At 37.5% G+C, this 15,446-nt stretch overlaps 1 protein-coding gene across 1 annotated transcript; it reads left to right on the forward strand.

Moving 5' to 3' along the window:
• The first annotated feature begins 2,275 nt into the window (after positions 1-2,275).
• Positions 2,276-2,710, forward strand: LOC145581026 (uncharacterized). The gene has a single exon (XM_081638096.1). It carries the CDS (start codon positions 2,276-2,278, stop codon positions 2,708-2,710), a length of 435 nt encoding a protein of 144 aa, XP_081494222.1.
• The last annotated feature ends 12,736 nt before the right edge of the window (positions 2,711-15,446 follow it).

Here is a 15,446-nt window from a genome sequence, read left to right on the forward strand (position 1 = left end):
ACAAAATTGATCTAGAGGGAGATGCTAAACCCGTTAGACAAAGGCAAAGGAAGCTCAATCCTTCCATGTAAGAGGTTGTGAGGAAGGAAGTTTCTAAGCTTCTTGATGCACAAATTATCTACCCAATTTCTCATAGCGATTGGGTATCTCTCATACAAGTTGTGCCAAAGAAGGGTGGCATGACGGTGGTGAAAAATGATCATGATCAACTAGTTCCCACTAGGCTTTTTACCGGTTGGCGCATGTGCATTGACTACCGCCAACTCAATACAAGTACATGCAAAGATCATTTTCTGTTACCGTTCATTGACCAAATGTTGGAAAGGCTTACAAAGCACTCCTTCTATTGTTTCCTTGACGGTTATTCAAAATTCTTCCAAATCCCGATTGACCCCAAGGATTAAGAGAAGACGACTTTTACATGTCCCTGCGTACCATAGGATGCCTTTTGGGCTTTGTAATGCCCCCTCCACCAAAGGTGCATGATGTCGATTTTCAATAATATGATTGAAGATGAAATAAAAGTTTTCATGGATGATTTTTCCGTTGGAGGAACATCCTATAAAAATTATCTATCCAATCTATCTCGTTTCTTAGAAAGGTGTGAGAGGGCCAACCTCGTGCTAAATTGGCAGAAGTGCTATTTTATGATAAAGAGTGGGATTGTCCTTTGGCACAAAATCTCCTATAAAGGCATCGAGGTGGATAAGGCAAAGGTAGAGGTCATTGCAAAGCTTCCTCTATTCATCAATGTGAGGGAAGTGAGATCTTTTCTTTGCCATGCCATATTTTATCGGCATTTCATAAAAGATTTTTCATTGATTTCCAAACCTCTCACATCCCTCTTGCAACAAGATAAAGAATTTGTGTTTGATGATGCTTGTCAAGAATCATTTTGTAGGTTGAAAGAAGCACTTTGCACCGCTCCCATAGTCCAAGGATTGGATTGGTCTCTACCATTCGAACTAATGTGTGATGCAAGCGATGAGACCATTGGCTCGGTCCTTGGACAACAAAAGGAAGGAAGACTTCTTGTTATACATTACTTTTCCAAGACTCTCAACGATGCGCAACGGAATTATACAACTATCGAGAAGGAATTCTTGGTCGTTATCCACTCATTTCAGAAATTTAGAACCTACCTCATTGGTTCTAGGACAATAGTGTACACTGATCACTCGGATCTCAAATATTTGATAAGCAAGAAGGAGGCTAAACCGAGATTGTTGAGATGGGTTTTGGTCCTTCAAGATTTTGATTATGAAATGAGAGATAAAAAGGGGGCCGAGAATGTGGTGGCGGATCACCTTTATAGGTTGGGCGGTGCAAGGATTCATAAAGATGATTTGCCAATAAAAGATGCTTTAAAGGATGATGTTCTATATGCTTTTTAGGAGAATACGGAGCCATGGTATGAGGATATAGTGAATTACTTGGCTTGTATTGCCATACCTCCGGACTTCACCTCCCAAAAACGTCGAAGACTCAAGCATGAAGCCAAGAGATACATATAGGATGAACCCATTTTGTTGAAAGAGGGGTTGATGGTTTGTTAAGAAGATGCGTCCCCAACGATGAGATTCAAAGTGTCCTCCATATGTGCCACTCTTCTCCTTGTGGTGGGAATATGAGTGCTCAAAAGACCGCCTCCAAGGTCTTGCAATCTATGCTCTTTTGGCACTCTCTATTTAAAGATGCTTGGCAATTTTTCAAGACTTGTGATAAGTGTCAAAGGACCGAGAACATCTCTAGAAAGGATGAAATGCCTCAAAACCCTATCCTTGAGCTCGAGGTATTTCATGTACGGGCTATAGATTTCATAGGTCCTTTCATTTCTTCTCAAGGAAACAAGTACATCTTAGTAGCCGTTGATTATTTCTCTAAATGGGCAGAAAGCGTGGCTTTTCCTACGAATGATTCAAAGGTGGTTGTCAATATATTAAAGTAGGTGATATTTCCAAGATTTGGTGTTCCTAGGGCCATTATCAGTGACGGGGGGTCGCATTTCAAGAATCACCCCTTTACTAGACTTATCGATAAGTATGGTGTATCTCACAAGAGAGGGCTTGCCTATCACCCTCAAACGAGTGGTCAAGCGGAAATCACCAATAGAGAGCTCAAGGTCATCTTGGAGAAGACGGTGGCAAGAACAAGGAAAGATTGGTCTTCTAAGCTCATTGACTCTTTATGGGCATATAGGACCGCTTTCAAGACTCCAATAGGGACTACTCCCTATAAGCTTGTTTATGGAAAAAATTGTCATTTACCCGTAGAGATGGAGCACCGGACTCTTTGGGCTATCAAGCAAATTAACTTCGATCTCCATTATGCGGATGAGCAAAGACTACTAGAGCTTCATGAGTTGGAAGAGTTGCAAATGAACGCCTACGACAGTGCAAGCATGTACAAGGCAAGAACCAAGGGTTGGAATGATGCCCAATTTATCAAGAAAGAGTTCGCCATAGGCCAAAAGGTTCTCTTATTCAACTCCCACTTGAAGCTTTTCTCAGCCAAGGTTAGATCGAGATGGAGTGGGTCATTTGTCTTTACAAAGGTGTTCCCATATGGCGCTTACGATATCTCTAAGGATGAGCATCCCGCATTCAAGGTTAATGGTCACCGACTCAAGCCCTATGATGAAGGATATCCCATTAATAAGCCGACTTCTACAACACTTCTTGATGTGCATCATATGTTCTCCTTGATTTAGCTCAAGGAGGGTCAAGCTAACAACGTAAACCAAAAGTGCTTCTGGGAGGCAACCCGTGTTTCTAACTCTTTTTCTACTTCTTTCTACCCTCTTCTATTATTTTAGTCTCATTTTTGTTAATTTTGATTGATAGGTGATTGGATTATTTGGTTGAGGATTTTTCATGTTTTTTTATGAGAGAAAGAAGAATTGAAATTCAAGGGATGTTGAATACCCTGAGCGTGGGCGTGCATGACTGTGAGAACTCACGCACAGGGGTTGTTCAAGAGGTAAAATTCAAGGCAGGAAGTTGTGTACGCCTTGTGCGCGGGCGCGCATGACTGTGAAAAGGCGCACAACAATGAACGTCAAAACTCCAGATTTGAGGCAGGAACTTTTGCACGACCTATGTGCGCCCTGTGCGCCGGCGCGCATCGCTGGGTTTCACGGGGGTTAAGTCTTTCTTTTCCCCCAATTTCCTTCATTTCTTAAACTCCATTTTCGATTCACCTTCTCTCTACTCACAAACTCAAACCCTAACTTCTTAATCTCATCCATACTCACAATTTATCTTGATTTTTCACCAAATCCACCACATTTTTTCACTTTTTCACAAAATTCCTCACTTTCTCTCTCCAAAATACCCATTTTCGTGGTCAAGAACCTTGAGTGCCCGTGGGTGTTCGTGGTGTAGTTAAAGTTTCATCCTTATGGTATAACTCTTAACTTTGTTACTTTGTTATTGTAGGGAATATTTCTAGCATCCCACACTTGAGCCCCACTGTGATCATACACTTAAGCATGGTGGCGTCCAAAGGGAAGGAAGCTAGAGTAAAAGAGTCGCCAAAAAGTTTTAGGAACTTGTAAACCATTCACAGGGTGAAGGTTACACCCCTTAACGATCCAGGAGATCGTCAACTCTAATAGGTCTGGAACCATGACTGGAAGTTCGGGGATGAAGGTACAAATCCAACCTAAAAGAGATTGAACTTGCCCTAAAAAGGCCTCTACTTCATTCTTCTCGTATTCATGTGCGCTTTCTGACTAACATACAACCATTAGATTAACCCTAAACCTCTTTATCCTATGTTGGTTGAATATTAATGCACAAATATTATTGGCGATCACTTGAATTATAAACATATTAACCTAAACAAGATTATTAATTATCTTATTAAGCGTGATTAAAAGTACAAATTCCCTTTAAACCTGCAAGAGAGGGCGTGATCAAGCAATAACTATAATAAATATCAAGCAACATAATGCAATCATCAATCTTAATATTCTCAATAAAGCATAATAATATTAGCAAGATCCTAAGCATGATACTAACAAGATTAATAACAAACCCTAGCATGTCACTAAACATTAAAAATCAAAGCTTTATCCCTAACATGATATTAGGAAAGAAATAGGAAGCATCATAAACATACATGATATTAGAAATATTAGTTATTACCCTTAACATGATACTAGGAAGCAATAAAACATCCTAACATGATACTAGGAATCAATAAAATACTCTAAGCATTATTTCTATATCAAAAGAGCAATAAAGCAATTAAATTACTTACTTCAATGCCTCGTACCTCTTTCTAATAACAAAATACACGCGTTAGAAACTTCAAGAAAAATAACAAATCAAACAATTAAATTAAATAATCGAAATAGGAATTTGGGACCAAACCCTCAGAAATATTAAACCTTTCACGTCTAGGGCGAAGGCAACTTCGAACTTGGCTAGGTGTGTCTAGAACTTGTGAATGTGGAATTTGGTAGGAGGGAAGGGTTTAGAAAAAGAATAGAGAGAGAAGGAAAGCTTATAGCTTTTAGAAAGAGAAAGAGATGATGGATGGTTGTGAATAATTGATGATTATTGATTTTTGATTGATGAAAACGGAGAAGATACGACCCCTATTCATAGGAAAAATAGCGCGGAATCAAATCAAGTCCTATTCGGAATAAAATTAGAATATGTCGCCAGGCGACAGACATCAGCGCCAGGCGACAAGCTTAGCACCACGCGACAGATGTTAGCGCCTGGCGACAGGCTTTGTCGTTTGGCGCTAATTAAATGATAAAACGCGCTTTTGTACGGAATCCTCTTCTTAATATGATTAAGCAGCAAATTTCGCGTGAAATAGATTAAAATCATTTTTATCATAAAACACTTATTTTATTCCAAATAAAACTCTTTAAAATATTATTATCAATCCTAATTCCATTAGAATTAAAAATGAACCTTCTAAATATTATAGAAGATCAAAATCAATCCTAATAACCGTAGGAATAATAATTAATAGGCCCTCCTCTAGATCATTGGGCTGCATATAAAAATCATTTCGAGCCCAATTTAATATAATTCATAACTTCCTCATTATTCATCGGAATCGGGTTTATAATATATCATTGGAAAGCTCTTTTCGAACCTAATCCAACTACATTATTATTGGACCCTTACCATGGACCAAACTAAATTGGACTGGCTATTTCTCATAAATAGAGTAAGCGAAGAAATATTTTTGAAAACAGATAGAGATATATTTTAATAAAAACAACCGCATCACTAGACTTTTCACACTTTCACTTTGTTCGATAATCAAATGACGTGAAAGGTATTCATCACTGAGTTTGGTTTTGGGGAGACACATTTGGGTGTCTACAGAAGCCCCCACTTTGACTGAGTTTGGAGAAACGCAAGTTCCGAAAACGAAAGTCAAAGTAGCGATAGGGACAGAGAATGATTCAGAATGTTCTGTGATCCTAAATCATTCTTGCAATGCCGATACCTGCAAACTAGCATTAGTTAAACATATAAAAGAGTTAAGAAACGCGTATCTTGCACCGTCGAGCACACGTCTCTGGAGTAACTGATTTTGTTTGACGATCTTCCTCAAGCTAGGGGATATCGCCTGAAGACTGCTACGCTTGCAGCTGTCTTCAATTTCCGTTGTTTTATGACCATCTTCCACATCCTAGGGAACATGATTGAAGACAACTTCGCTTGAAGTCACCTCCTGTTTTCTGACAACCTTCCTCATCCTAGGGAACGCCGTCGAAGATGACTCCGCTTGAAGCCATCCTCAGTTGTCTGACAACCTTCCACATCCTAGGGAACACCGTCGAAGATAACTCCGCTTGAAGCCATCCTTAGTTGTTGTGATAATATTCCGAAGAAAATTACCGAAGACCAACGCTTGTTGATCCTCAAAGCTCGCTTGAACTTTGCTGCTGTGATATTTGCTGAAATTACTGCGGTGCCAGTACGTCGGCGCATTTTGCTGCTTTTGATGCCTTAGGGGTGATGACAATCCTCTCTTCTTTAGAAATAGTTGCCAACAAAACTCTTGAATGATGTACGACAATCTGATTTAGAGGAATTTGTCAATGCTATGTAACAATCCATCCTAGGAAATGTTGCCACGATGAAGCGACAATCCGTATTTCGGAAATTTCGCCAAAATCCAATTTTGGGAAAAGTTGCCAATGCTTCGTAACAATCTTCATAAGAACCTTGCTACGATCGACAATCCACGTCTTGGAATATAACTCTTGAAAGCAATCCACCTTGGAAATTTGCCAATATTATGCGACAATCCTTTTGGGAAAATATTGCCACAATTGACAATCCGCGTTGGGGAACCTTTGCCGAAACGTTAAGATGAATAGAGACCTATGATAATACTTTGGGAATTTTGCCATAGGGAACTTGATGCATGACAATCCAATCTCGGAAATATTGTCAAGGATTTGATGAATGTATGACAATCCGAACTTGGAAAAACTTCCCAAATAGAGAAGGAGTACGACAATCCGTGCTTGGAAACATTGCCAATTTGAGATGACAACCCAATCTTGGAAACTTTATCATTGAAGAATGATGCTCGACAATTCACTCTTGGAAATATTGTCAGTTTGGTGATGTGCTTCTTTGTGAACCATTACTTCGGTGCTTGCGATAAGCCAATACTTAGGCGCTTTAAGCTAAGTGAGACAATCATTTGTCAGGTCAATCACTTACTGCTATTGTAATCAAGGTGACTACTAATCATGTCAATTTTCTTATAGGGGCTAACTGGCATACCAAGGAACCCGAAATAGCTGTATAAGGTCCGCATAATCATTTATGGGGGCCACGCATCCTGTCGCCACACCAGCGCATGCTGCTACTTGCTATCGCCGGGATTTAGCTCTGTCGCCAGGCGACAGGCATTAGCGCCTGGCGACAAGATTGTCGTCTGGCGCTGACGTCGGGTTTTTCGAATAAAACCCCTTTCTGTTGCTGCTGTTGTTTGTTTGCTCGGTTTTGCTCCAAACCTTCAACTTGGTCATTTCCTTTCAATCAAATCCGCTCAAGTCTTTTGCAAATTAAAGCTCTTCATCCCTAATTTACTAATCCATGTAAGTTTTTCTTAAACTCCTCTTATCTTGGAAGAATTTCATGCGTTTATATTCGCGGTTTTTCACAAAATTCGGGAACGTTCTCGCTCGCTTGCTCTTTGGAAGTGATAGCTTCCCATGCCTTGAAACTCTGTCGAAAACCCTATCCTTCAAGATTTTACCGAGTCCAAGTAAATTTTCGTAGAGATCTTTCATCTTGGGAAATTCGCGATTATAACCAATTACTATTCCAAACGAGGTGTTTGATCAAATCCGAATGTGCTCAATCAATCAGGCTGATCTCCAATCTAACTACGATCAGGCCGACTCTAGTTGATTTGCTAAGCCATTTGCGTCCTTTTGCTTCAAATCTTTTGTAAAGGTTGCTCGTACCTGCATTTATATTTTAAACTATAGGACTTTGCTCATTTTTTTTTAGGGTTGACCTAAGGCTTAGTGTTGTTTGACTCATATTTAATAATCAATGTGTTTTAAACACATATGACTTGACATGACTCAAGGTGTAAACTTGACTTAATGATGACTCACTTCGTGTGACTCGTGTGTGCAAAGTGTTGACTCATGACTCAATGTGTGACTCGAAAATGCAGAAAAACAAAAATTTTTGTCATTTTTGGAGGGTATTGACTTTCTCGCGAAAAAGAAAGACGCAAAAAAAAGAATCGAAGTGGGTGTTTGAGGTGCATGTTGAATGAACTTAGTCGAACGCATGTATTAATGTTGTATCTCATAGTGCAAAGGATTAGTTCATCCTAGGCTATCTCAATTGTCGACTCGATGATGCAAGTATTTAGGTAACTTAGGCTCGGAGGCTAAGCACTTCATACTTTGATGATGTAATGATGAGTGATTTTGATATGACAAGGCATGCTTCAACGTTATGCTAAGAATTTATGACAAAAGGTTCCTAAGAGTGAATTATTTGGTCATGTATCTGTGACGTGTGTGAAAGTGATACTAAAGTTAGTCTGCAAGGGTTAACGGTATGGAAAAGTATTATTTCAAGAATAGCCAAATGATGGTGACTCTTAGGCTAGGTAAGTTAATGATGTAGGGATCAAGCCCCCAAGTCTAGCTTCTAAATGGATAGGGATGAGCATAAGAGATCCGTAAATATGAATGCATTTTTATTACGGCCGCACCTCAATGTGAGGTTGCCTACGTATCCGTTAGGAATCAGGCCGAACGTAGCTCTAGCCGAACCTCGCACAAGTATGTGTATACCTCAAAGAAATCTTTTAAGGGTTGTAACGTGGTTAGGCTAAAGGTTTGAAGAAGAAGGGGATAAAGGCTCAAGACCCTAGATAAGCCCCCAAGGTGTGCAACCTTGCTTTCGAATCTTTGTATTATTATGCTTGAGATTTTTTCACTCTTTTTCTTTTGTTTATTTTTTGCTCTCTTTTTTTCTCTTGCATTTTTTATTTTGAACCTTTTTTGATAAGTGTGGGCAATCTCGATCATGCGGTCTGTCACTCACTTGGCATTCATGTTTTTCAGGCACGATACCGAGCACTCGATAAGAGACGCAATCTGAGAACTGTTCTTATCAAAGACATTTTCATGTCAATGACATTGGAACACTTGCCCTTTTGTACACTTTTATTATTTTTTGCTTCTTTTTTTTTTTTTTTGAAATTTTCTCAAGATTTTGTATTTAGAATTTGCGTAAGTTGTACACCATCCCATCCCAAGGTTTGGTAGATGTGGGTGGAAAAAATAAAGGTCTATTGTTAGACGAGGCTCAAAGAGGTTTATCAAGAAAGGATTTATATTTGAAGGGTGGAAGGTAATATGATATGGCTACAAAGGGTGCCTCAAATCATTGGTATACCTTGTGCTTAGTTCGACATAGAATTTTTTTTTTTTAAATGTAATGTAATGAAATGATCATATGCAAGAAAAGAAATGCTCATTTTATTAAAAAGTAAAAAGGAAAACCCCTACAAAATAAGATTTAAGGAAAATAAAAGGTGACTATGCTAGACTTATTGGGGAAAGGATGAATAAAAGAAATAGAAAAAGAGGTCACAAAATCTTGTCATTGAAGCTCGCCTCTTGTCTTATGCCTTATCATCACTCGCTTTTCTTGCCAGCTGGAGGTATGGGAAGCTTGTTATTATCGATCAAGTATTGGATGGCTTCTTTTAGCTTCCAACAGCTCTCAATAGTATGACCCCTACCTTGATGGTACTTGCAATGTGCATCTAGATTCCAACTAGGCAATCTCTTCTCAGGTGCGGGATCCTGAATAGGCCCAATAGATGTGAAATCTTTCCTTAGTTGCTTTTTAGATCCTTGATTTTCCATGGCTAAGACTTCATTGAGATCAAAGGTACTAACATTTTTATTAGAGTGGGCGTTTTCGGAAGAAGAAGGATTGTCGTTCTTCTTTCCTTTCCAGCCACTGTTGTTGCTATTGTTAGTAGCTTTTTGCTTTGCAAGGTCGTCTTCAATATTGATTCCAATGTCATAAACGGCCTTGAAAGTATTCAAATTATGTTGATATTTCAAATGCTTTGAATACCTGTCTTGAAGCTTCTTGATGAACATCCTTACAGACTCCTTTTCAGTAGGGACCTCGACCATATTAGCGGAAGTTTCCCTCCACTTGTTAAAGAAAGAAGTGAACCCTTCGTTTTCCTTTTGCTTTAACATCTCAAGTTGTCTATGGTCTATTTCAACTTGAAGGTTGCACTTGTATCCATCAATGAAAGCGTTTATTATTCCATCCCAAGTAGAGGTCTTCTCTTTGTCAAGGGAAAAGAACCATTGTTGACAAACGGTTTTGAGTGATAAAGAGAACAGTGTATGAAAAATTTTCTTATCTATCCCCTTAATGTTCATTATTGTCTTGAAAGCTCTTAAGTGGAAGTAAGGATTATCTGTTGCCTTGAACCTAGGGATGTCACTGGCATTGATATTCTGCGGAAGAAGTTCCTTGTCCACTGAGACCCCTTGTGAGCTAATGCCCTGGAATCTATAGTCATTGGATATTTTGCTCAAACTCTCTTGCATGAGCTCCATTTGTTGTTACCTCACAGGGTCATTGACTTGAAGAGCTATACTCTTCATCAATTCCGTTAGGTTGGCCACATCCTTCTTAAGTTCATTGACTTCTTCTTGAGACGCCATTATCTTCTTGGCTTTTCTTTTCCGACTGATGGGTTTGTCAAAAAGTAGTATTTGAACAAAGGTGTTGTCCTTGATTAATCTCCCTTCTCTCCTTGACCAAGTGCAGTGAAAAGGGAAGTTATGGATACTTTTTGTTAATTATTTTACTCAAGCTCTACTCAACATGGAATAAATGGAAGGAGGTGGGAAGAATGAAAGTTGTGATATGGAGAAAGCATGTAGAGAATGGAAAGACGATATGGATGGAGAGATATTGAAAAATCAGGAATAGAGTGGACCCTCAACTCAAATGACGGAAAGGACGACTCTTGCATGAACCTAAGACATGGTAATGATGACATATACACAAAGTGTGTGCTAATACTAGTGAGTGTAGGTGACATGTTTGACTCGTGTCATGACCATGGGACTAGACTATGTGACTAGACTTAATATGACTATTGTCATTAATAAACTGATTAAGCAAATTGATTAGTTAGACTCATCGTGAAGACTCGAGCAAAAATATTGACTGTCGTCGGAGCAACAGGACTGTCGCCAGACGCTAAAGACCAACGCCAAACGACAACATTGTCGCCTGGCGCTAATCACTAGCGCGTTGCGGTACAGTCCAAACCTCTGCGCCATTGCTGGAACATCGACCTGGGACTGTTTCCAGTATTTTTACTTTAGAAGAACAAGCCTAAAGTCGTACTAAGTCAAGTTTGATCAATTTATTTAGACTTTAATCATTTATTGATTAATTAATTAATTTAGCAAAGTCCTTTAGTCATTAATTGGTTTATTTAAACTCATTCACAAGTCAAAAAAACGGTTAAGGGAAAAGACATATAGGTTATGCACAAACAAATAATGCACAAGTAGTCAAATAGTCACAATATGACGCAATGAGTTTGCAACCTAACCATGGCTCTAGTTCTCTAAAGTTCGGGATATGGGTTAGTCAAAGAGGGTCCATGGTTAAGAGTCCGGATGCACCGCACGGAAGCCTTATCTTTGGAAGGGTTGGCGCGAGTGGATGGGACCCCGCGAGTTAAACTCGCTTCCACGGTTTAGTGAATTCACAAACTCGGATGTACCCGTCGTTGCCAGGAGCGTTTGATTGGGTAGATGGAGCGTGAATCCCCAGAGGGTTATGGCCATATGTAGAACACATATGGGTTTCTAAAAAAAGGAAAAACTCAATCAGGAAGTAAAACCGAGCAAACAGTACTAGAAACTAGTTGAAACAAGAAGGTAGATTTCTGGCTCGGTATTGGAATAATTTAGCGCGAGAAAATAGCGTCTGTCGCCAGACGTTGGCACTGTCGCCATCGTTTGGCGCTAATGTTGTTTTTCTCAGTGCTAATTCCTACATGCCTCGGCAACTTTCTATTCTTGAATTTTCCACTTTTTTTCGTAGTGTTATTTCGACTTTAGTTGTGAAAGATATTTCCCTAATTCCCTACGTGTAAAAAATCCTATGTTTTTGACGCATTTCGGATGGTCTTTCCAATGCAGACCTTTTTATTTATATGCCAATAATGTCAATCAAAATTACGCACATGAAATACTTAGAACTTTTCAAGTCTTATCCACTCATTCTAAATTATTGCCAAAATAAATTTTAGGAATTAAAATAGAAATCCTCCCCAGTGGAGTCGCCCAAAAACTGTAGGGAATATTTCAAGCATCCCACACTGGAGCCCCACTGTGATCATACACTTAAGCATGGTGGCGTCCAAAGGGAAGGAAGTTAGAGTAAAAGAGTCGCCAACAAGTTTTAGGAACTTGTAAATCGTTCACAGGGTGAAGGTTACACCCCTTAACGATCCAGGAGATCGTCAACTCCAATAGGTCTCGAACCATGACTGGAAGTTCGGGGATGAAGGTACAAATCCAACCTAAAAGAGATTGAACTTGCCTTAAAAAGGCCTCTACTTCATTCTTCTCGTATTCATGTGCACTTTCTGACTAACATACAACCATTAGATTAACCCTAAACCTCTTTATCCTATGGTTGTTGAATATTAATGCACAAATAAATCTATTATTGGTGATCACTTGAATTATAATCATATTAACCTAAACAAGATTATTAATTATCTTATTAAGCGTGATTACAAGTACAAATTCCCTTTAAACCTGCAAGAGAGGGCGTGATCAAGCAATAACTATAATAAATATCAAGCAACATAATAACAATCATCAATCATAATATTCTCATTAAAGCATAATAATATTAGCAAAATCCTAGGCATGATACTAACAAGATTAATAACAAACCCTAGCATGTCACTAAACATTAAAAATCAAAGCTTTAGCCCTAACATGATACTAACATCATATTAGGAGAGAAATAGGAAGCATCATAAACATACATGATATTAGAAATATTGGTTATTACTCTAAACATGATACTAGGAAGCAATAAAACATCCTAACACGATACTAGGAATCAATAAAATACTCTAAGCATTATTTCTATATAAAAAGAGCAATAAAGCAATTAAATTACTTACTTCGATGCCTCGTACCTCTTTCTAATAACAAAACACACGCGTTAGTAACTTCAAGAAAAATAACAAATCAAACAATTAAATTAATAAACGAAATAAGAATTTGGGACCAAACCCTCAAAAATATTAAACCTTTCACGTCTAGGGCGAAGGAAACTTCGAACTTGGCTAGGTGTGTCTAGAACTTGTGAATGTGGAATTTGGTAGGAGGGAAGGGTTTAGAAAAATGAATAGAGAGAGAAGGAAAGCTTCTAGCTTTAAGAAAGAGAAAGAGATGATGGATGGTTGTGAATAATTGATGATTATTGATTGTTGATTGATGAAAACGGAGGAGATACGACCCCTATTTATAGGAAAAATAGCACGGAATCAAATCAAGTCCTATTCGGAATAAAATTAGAATATGTCGCCAGGCGACAGACATCAGCGCCAGGCGACAGATGTTAGCGCCTGGCGACAGGCTTTGTCATTTGGCGCTAATTAAATGATAAAACGCGCTTTTTTACGTAATCCTCTTCTTAATATGATTAAGCAGCAAATTCCGCGTTAAGCAGATTAAAATCAATTTTATCTTAAAATACTTATTTTATTCCAAATAAAACTCTTTAAAATATAATTATCAATCCTAATTCCATTAGAATTAAAAAGGAACCTTCCAAATATTCTAGAAGATTAAAATCAATCCTAATAACCTTAGGAATAATAATTAATATGCCCTCCTCCAGATCATTGGGCTGCATATAAAAATCATTTCGATCCCAATTTAATATAATCCATAACTTCCTCATTATTCATTGGAATTGGGCTTATAATATATCATTGGAAAGCTCTTTTCGAGCCCAATCCAACTACATTATTATTGGACCCTTACCATGAACCAAACTAAATTGGACTGGCTATTTTTTATAAATAAAGTAAGAGAAGAAATATTTTTGAAAACAGAAAGAGAAATATTTTTATAAAAACAACCGCATCACTAGACTTTTCACACTTTCACTTTGTTCGATAATCAAATGACGTGAAAGGTATTCATCAATGAGTTTGGTTTTGGGGAGACATATTTGGGTGTCTACAGTTGTTAAATTCTACTAGATTATGCAAAGTTTTTGAGTTATTAAGCATGTTTTAGCTTACGACTATTTCACCAAATGCCACTGAGCACTTTAATAATTCACCAAATGCCATCAAGGTTTTCAAATTTCACCAAATGCCACCGAGTTCTTAAAAATTCACCAAGTGCCATTAATGACTAATGACCGTTAACTCCGTTAGTCATTAGGATTTAAGCAAGACACATGTCCTGCTATGATTAGTTCGTTTTCATCATTTATTTAAATTAATAAAAAAAAATTTCTCGAATTTTATGACGAAAATTGTTCGGGTAAAGTTTTGGGGGTTATTTTGTTCCTTAATGAGTTCAAATTAAGCTCAGAATTGGTAAAAAAATAAGGTAAATGTCCCGTTTTGTGTGTCGAAAAATATTTTGATTTACGATTCATTTTTAACCTAGGAAAATTGATCGGGTAAGGTTTTGGAGGTTATTTTGACCCTTTGATGTGTTCAAATTAAGCTCGAAATAGGCAAAAACTAACGTTAATGCTCCGTGTTGTGTGTCAAGAAATATCTTGATTAGCGTGTCATTTTTTTTAACCGTTTAAATTGTCAATGTAAGGTTTAGGCGGTCATTTGGGCCCTTTATGGGTCCAAAATAAGCTCGGAATTGACAAAAAAAATAATGTAAATGCCCTGTTTTTCATGTTAAGATCATAATTTTTTTAATGTAAAATTGCAAAACGAGGTATTTACGTTAATTTTTTGCAAAATATGAGCTTAAATTAGATCCGTAAAGGATCAAAATGACCCCCAAAACTTTAACCAGTCAATTTAAAAATTAAAAAAAAATTAACACGCTAATCGAGATACTTCTTGAGATACAAAATAGGGCATTTAAGTTATCTTTTTGCCAATTTCGAACTTAATTTGAACTCATAAAGGATCAAAATAACTTCCAAAACCTTGCACGATCAATTTTTTATCATTAAAAAATAATGACTCACTAAACGAGATATTTTTCGACACACAAAACGGGGCATTTACATTATTATTTTGCTAATTCCAAGCTTAATTTGAATCCATAAAGGGTCAAAATAACCCCCAATGCTTTACCTAAACAATTTTTATCACAAAAATCGAGAATTTTTTAATTATTATTAATTAAAATAAATAATTAAAATGAAGCAATCATATCATGACATGTGTCATGATTAAACCCTAATGACTAACGAAGTTTACGACAGTTAGTCGATAATGGGACTCGGTGAATTTTTTTAAAACTCGGTGGCATTTGATGAATTTTGAAAACCTTAATGGCATTTGGTGAATTATTAAAGTGCTTAGTGGCATTTGGTGAATAGCCGTTTAGCTTAAGTATGGAATTTGTGTGATTATGTGTGATTTTTGAACATCATTGCTAAGCATTGTTGGATTTTGGTGTATAATTGTGTGGTTTTGGAACATTGTTGTTGGAATTGATTTAATTTGATACAATGTTTATGTGAATTGAGCAATGTTATTGGAATTGTTTGAGTTGAATTCAATTTTCATGTAAATTGGTATTGTTGTTGGTATGACTTGATAATAGCGACAAAACTTTGTGATTTTGGTCATTGTTGTTGATCTTGCTTGTACTAGGTGCTATAATTGTGAGGTTTGTTGTTGCTACTAAC

The sequence above is a fragment of the Chenopodium album genome, chromosome 15 (genome assembly GCF_948465745.1).
Source record: "Chenopodium album chromosome 15, dcCheAlbu1.1, whole genome shotgun sequence".
Taxonomy (NCBI): Eukaryota; Viridiplantae; Streptophyta; class Magnoliopsida; order Caryophyllales; family Amaranthaceae; genus Chenopodium; species Chenopodium album.

Coding starts and splice junctions, on each gene's coding strand:
- LOC145581026 (XM_081638096.1), top strand. CDS start 2,276: ATGGAGCACCGGACTCTTTGGGCTATCAAGCAAATTAACTTCGATCTC.